We start from the raw sequence: 6000 nt of genomic DNA on the forward strand, positions 1-6000 counted from the left end.
TTTAACCAGAATACGTTTGTTTAGTGTTTCCAGGCTGCACAAAACAACACATTCAAGCGGACATTTTAAACTAGAGCTTAGATAGACGTCACTATTCCAAAAGTACCTTCAACGCAGTTGCCATATTCGCTGTCATATTTTCTCAAACCTTCAGGCTGCCATTTTTACGTTAATAGTTTCTGTTGAGTAGACAAGAAATCTAACTTCATTTGACTTGATAGGGTTTAGTCATTTGCTTTCATTTGTCAGCAGCCACATAAATCATGCAAATAAAATACTTGAAAGTGTGGCACACAAATGAAACCAAAACATCTTGATATTCCGTATTCAATGAGGTACTATCTGGTTAGATTTTCCTTGAATTTTGATATAAAGACGTCTTTGTACTCGATATACACCACTGGTACATAATGCATTTAAGCGGTTTTTCCGGGTTAGATTCTTATTTAAAGCCAGAGATCAAAGAGTTTGATACATACAGCCGATAGGTTAAAAGAGGTTATTTGGTGCTACATCGAAAGGCTAAAGAAACTAGCGAAAAGGTTTGTATTCAGCAAAATTGTACTTACTGTTGTTAAAGTTTATTTGTAGACATTTTGAAAAAATTTCTGATAATTCGTGCTTCAGCGTTTCTCAAATCAACCCATAGTAAAGCAATTTTGGATACATAAAGATTGTAGCACAGTCCCTTGGCTGAAAATAGCATCTCGATATGGCAGATACGATTTGAGGAATCCTGTTGCAAATCCTAGATTTATTTTTAAGAATGTATAGCTCATTGGTGTTTGACCGTGTTTATGCCACCAGCAAATTTCATGTTTTTTAAATGTTGCTGGCAAGGTCTTGAACATGATACACTACTTATTAGCTAATTCAACAATTTTTTCCTGTATTTTTTTACAAGTTAATTGGCAAATACTGAGCCCAATGTGACGTCAGAACGAATATGCCCATAAAGTCTTCCTTAACGACCGGGACAAATCAGTTGAAATCAATTCAGTCAGAATGCGGGTTGCGCGGTATACATCGACATTCTGTTGCAGAGCTCTACATGTACCTATCGAACGGTTTCTGTTACTCTTAGTAAACCGAGGAAGATATGGCTCACATTGAAACATATTTTGTTTTCTTGTAGTTTGAAAAAGTAGCAAAGCAGTGCTTTTCCTTGTTTTGAAAAGGCTTTCCCTCTCAAATACAGTTATAGTTCTTACGAACACCACCATCATCGATGCTGTTCTGACTTTTTCCTACATGAAGAAGCACATTTTCTGTGGCATATAACCTACGTGTTGTCAACTTTTTCCGCTGTCGCTATATCGAGAAGATAAATGATGACGTCACAAAAACTACATTTGTGAATTTATGGAATTGGTTAGCAATATTCAGAAAAAAACAGGGTGAATAACGCCCCCTTACCAAAACTAAGCCTTTTAATGCAACTTGGTGAGATGTTTCGATGAATTCATTAAAATTTTCTGAAATAGGCCTGGATCGTTAACGTTACGATCCAAGTCAATTTCAGAAGGATTTTTATGGATTCATAAGATCAAACTGGTACCTATATTTCCTCACCAATTTGCAATCTTGTTCTTTCTGAATATTCTAAACAATCCCATAACTTCACACATTTGGTTTTTGTGATGTCATCAGTTCTCTTCTCTATTGAGATACCATTGGAGATTACTGTAACTCGCATAGTAGAATTGCCCCATTCGGTTCAAACTACTGCTGAATTTAAATAGCTCCGACAATATTGTTCTCCACAATCACACAAAAGAACAGGTTGCGGAGACAGTTTTTTTTTCTGTGCAAGTGGAAAAAATTCTGGTCGTTGTCTCTGATTGGCTCAACTACCATTTATTCCATTGGAGGGACAAAGATTGATCCAGCTCTCGACAACCAACAATAACCCAATATTTTCCGTTAAAGATTTGATCGATTTTATGCAGTTGAAGCCGGCATATTTTGATTCAATTTATACATTGCAGTTTAGTCGAAGCACTCCCAAAGCGCATATTTTGTGATCAGGTTTGTCGAGTTAACCAAGGAGACAGCGAAGAAGAGCCTTGGGTTTGTGTCTTTCCTAGATGACACTCTCAGTGTGGTTTTCCATGATTTTGAGAGCACTGCAGAGTTGCTTGCTGCTCGTAAAACGTAATTCCTTGATTTGCATCGACAAGAGCCCTCACTCCAAGGGGCAATTTTTGGATCTCAGTAATTACTGCAGCTCTAAATTAACCTCATTTTGGTAATTTGTTTTCCCACTGAAGCAGCGCAGTGGCTTGGAATCGTTTCGATTCTCTAAAAAACGTCAAACCTTTTTTAAATTTGCAGATGAAGTCTTCGGTTTTTCTGGTCATCCTATGGATTATGCCGTGGGAATGCAATGTTCATGCGCAAGGCTGGGGTGGTTGCTGTAATTGTTACGCCGAGAGAGTAAGTGGACGAGGATAATTTTCTGCAGGCCTCCGTTGTTCAAACGTTGGATAGCGCTATCCATCAAATAGAGCACTATCCAGCAGATAAGTATAAGAGAAACCAATTGCTTTATCCGATGGTCGGAGATTTATCCAATGAATAGAGTTATCCACCTTTAGAAACAACTGGGGCGTGATCCTCACGAGAAGTATAAAGTGTTGTGTTTTCTCAATAGGCCTCTTGAACGAGACATTGAGACCAGAGGGAAAACAAACATGAATCTATTACCAAACAAACCTGTCCTTTAAAAGACCGGGTCCCAGTTGTTCAAAAGGTGGTGAACACTATCCACTGGAGAAAACTTTATCTAATATCGTTTCCTTTTTACTTACTGCGGATTTATCCGGTGGATAGCGCTATCTAACGTCCCAACAACTGGGAGCAGATAACTAGTACGTTTTTCTGCAAGTTCAGGAAAAGAAAACAGGCAGACGACAATTTTTAAATTGTCTTTAAAAAGCGTTAAATTTAGTTAAGACCATGAAACCCAGGAGCATTAGAGCGGAAAATCTACTAGGTCTCGGGATTTTATCTCTTCACTTAAAATCTGTCGCCTCCATGAAATAAAGGGACGTTATTAAGTTACGTCAGAAAGTCGATCATAACGGGTTATGAGTTTCTGGTTACGTTTGACCTTTTGCCTGTATCATTTGACTGAATTAAACCATTGTTGTTGGCCTAGCCGCGAAGTCGAAAAATTTTTCTCAAAGCCCCGTCACTCCCTATTCATCCGAGCAAGTGTCTGACTTGTTCTTACTTTAAAGCTAATCATAATTGGAGAAATATTGTAATGAATAAACAAAACTAGTTATCATCTACCTAGCCAAGACTTAAGAAAATTAGTGCTTGCATAGATTTGGATACTCCCCTCCGCATTCTTTGCCAGAGTTTCGAAGTAAGCAGCCCTCTGCCAAGAATTTGCTTATTCCAAGAATTACAGTATTCAAACTGACCTGTAGTGCATAGAGAATTAAGTGCAAGGAAAACGGGTTATACTAATAAATGTTTCTCTGTCAGGTTCCTCGCAGCTGCAGAGGATTGCCTCCAAAATCAGTGAGTGGCGTGTACAAGATTCAACCGCTACCCAATATCGACCCCATTGAGGTGTATTGTGAGATGGCAGTTGGTGGTGGTGGCTTCACCTTCCTTCCTCGCAGCCTTTCTAAAACTCGTGGAGCCCAAAAGATAGTCAACTTTTTATTCCGAGACAGAAAAGAAGTCTTACTAAAGTTACAGAAGAAGAACGACCGAAGTGAATCGTATACTCTAATACAACCTCACCCAAATTTCACCAAATATTCTTTTAAGCTTTTAGTGAATAGTTACTCCGGTTACACAAAACCAAAGAACCACTACATGAGCGATTACTTTTTTCTTGGAATCATCCCAGCGGCAAAGGCGAGAGGGAGAGGAACCCAGGGCTTTAAATCCAACGGACGTACAATACAGTTCCGTAACTGCGATGCGAATCCTAACAGCTTCTTTACTTTTATGCCAAACCACAAACTCCAAACCCCCAGCGGCTATCATCCAAATCTTGTTTACGAGAGAAGCGGTGTGGCGGTTAATTGGCGATCCACGGCAATCCCCATCACCAATCCTGATCGTATGATGCCCAATCAGTTCTTCTTTCTGACAGAACTCCATTTTGGGGGTTGCGGTTGCTACACTTCCAGCAACCGCTGGAAGAAATACGGTTTTCACGCCACTGCCATTGGAGTTCGCTAATCCTGAACTATTACAGCCCCTCTTTTTGCTTGCATGTGATTTTAAGCGTACGCTCTAGGTTCTGTTCAGGGAAAGTAAGGTCTAAAACTTCATTTAGGTGCGTGCATTCCATTGACGTTATTATGGAATAGCAATAGATAGAACAACCCACAATATCAAAAGTCCGTTTTGTTTTCCTGTTATTTCATTACCAGAATAAGTAGAATATTTTTCAAACATTCTGCTTTGAGTGGCCAGATCTCGGAATCTATCCCTCTCGCTTTGGCCACTTTTCACCACAACAAAGTTCAGTGGAAGCTCTCGTTATTGGACTTCTCTACGAACGGCCCCCTTCAGAAAATCCCGTTTTAAATCCAATACAAACTTTGCATTTTGACTTTCCCTTAATTAAGCGGATGCAGCCGCGGACACTTGTGGGTTATAGCTAGAGAATCTTGTATTTTAACCAATCAATTTCAAATCGCTGTTCATTGCAGTGATTTTATGTCAGTTTCAGTGTTTTATTTTAATTTCCACAAACACACCCCGTTACAATGTCAAATCACCACTTGAATCTTATGCTTTTGACTGAATCAGTTACAACATCGTCAAACAACAGTATGGCTAAACGCACACAATTTTCGGTTACTTTCCCAATGTTTATTTGTAGTTGGGCAAGTTCTCGTAAGCGATCATCTAATCGATCATTTTATTGCATCTGATTGACAGATAAAAGACCTAAAAAAGGGTGTGAGGAATTTTCCGATTTCCCTTTGTAACTCATTTTATGTCAGTTTCTTTGCGTAAATCGCGATCGAGATTCGACTTTTTAGTTTGAAATGCAATAATTCCGCTAATACGAGACATATGCAAATTTCCTCACACCCTTTTTTAGGTCTTTTATCTGTCAATCAGATGTAATAAAAAGGAAGTGAATATTTAACAACGCGAAAGGGTTGGAGCTTCAGCAGTAAACTCGATACCTCTGAGTTCGAGAGCAAAAAACTTAAGCGCCTTTTGAAATTCGATGAAATAAAATCTTTTATAAGGTAATTTAGTCTTTTAGCTTCAATTTGATACATAACTTGCCTTTGTAACGAAAATAGTCGCGCGACTAGAATTTTTTTTCTGTGGGCACCTCGTTTTCTTTTACCGAGACCTTAAATATTATTCTCCAAACAGAAGGCATATAGAGTACTGAAGTGTGGCGTCATAAAAATGAAATTTCTGAAATTATGGGATTTGTCAGGATATTCTGAAAGAACAATATCCAAGAGGCCTACTTACCAAAAATGAGCATTTCAGGGCAAATTGTCTCTATATCCTGACAAATCCCATAATTTTAGAAATTTCATTTTTATGACGTCACACTTAAGTGCTCTATATCGATGGCCTAATGGACAATTATCCACCCTCAAATCTGAATTAAACCAGAACCTCCTGCTGATAACAGTGAGTAAAGAGATCGTACTAGTTATTTTTGTTTGTTTGTTTTTTTTTTCATGTTAAGGCTATTCCGGAATAATTTTTGAGGTATTCTTATTTCAAACTAAGGTCGATAGAACGCACGCTAAACATTTCCATCAGGTGTTTTCGAAGTATCATAAATATGTAAGTCCTGTGATAATCTCAATATCCAACTAATAGAAGCGAATACTAGAATGAAAGAAACAATAAAACAACCTGCGTTGCAAGGAAGCTGAATATTAAAACAATGTAAATATTCTTAAGTTGAACCCCCAGATGTTTTGTACGCCAATCGGCTTTTCGTGCACGGGAAATCAATGAAACCGCTCTTCAAAGTGTTTTTTTCTG

General features: G+C 38.4%; 1 protein-coding gene across 1 annotated transcript; it reads left to right on the top strand.

Annotated features, from left to right (window-relative positions):
- Positions 1-2338: 2338 nt before the first annotated feature.
- On the top strand, positions 2339-5592 carry LOC140927038 (uncharacterized). The gene is made up of 2 exons (XM_073376701.1): positions 2339-2436; positions 3496-5592. The coding sequence occupies exons 1-2, from the start codon at positions 2371-2373 to the stop codon at positions 4204-4206; spliced, it is 777 nt and encodes a 258-aa protein (XP_073232802.1). The 5' UTR covers positions 2339-2370; the 3' UTR covers positions 4207-5592.
- Positions 5593-6000: the final 408 nt, after the last annotated feature.

This window comes from Porites lutea, chromosome 2 (genome assembly GCF_958299795.1).
Source record: "Porites lutea chromosome 2, jaPorLute2.1, whole genome shotgun sequence".
Lineage (NCBI taxonomy): Eukaryota > Metazoa > Cnidaria > Anthozoa > Scleractinia > Poritidae > Porites > Porites lutea.

Bases quoted from the DNA above. Each gene is read 5' to 3' on its own strand.
- LOC140927038 (XM_073376701.1), top strand. From the start codon at position 2,371: ATGCCGTGGGAATGCAATGTTCATGCGCAAGGCTGGGGTGGTTGCTGT. The intron at 2,437-3,495 runs GTAAGTGGACGA...TTTCTCTGTCAG, and splicing joins GTAATTGTTACGCCGAGAGA to GTTCCTCGCAGCTGCAGAGG.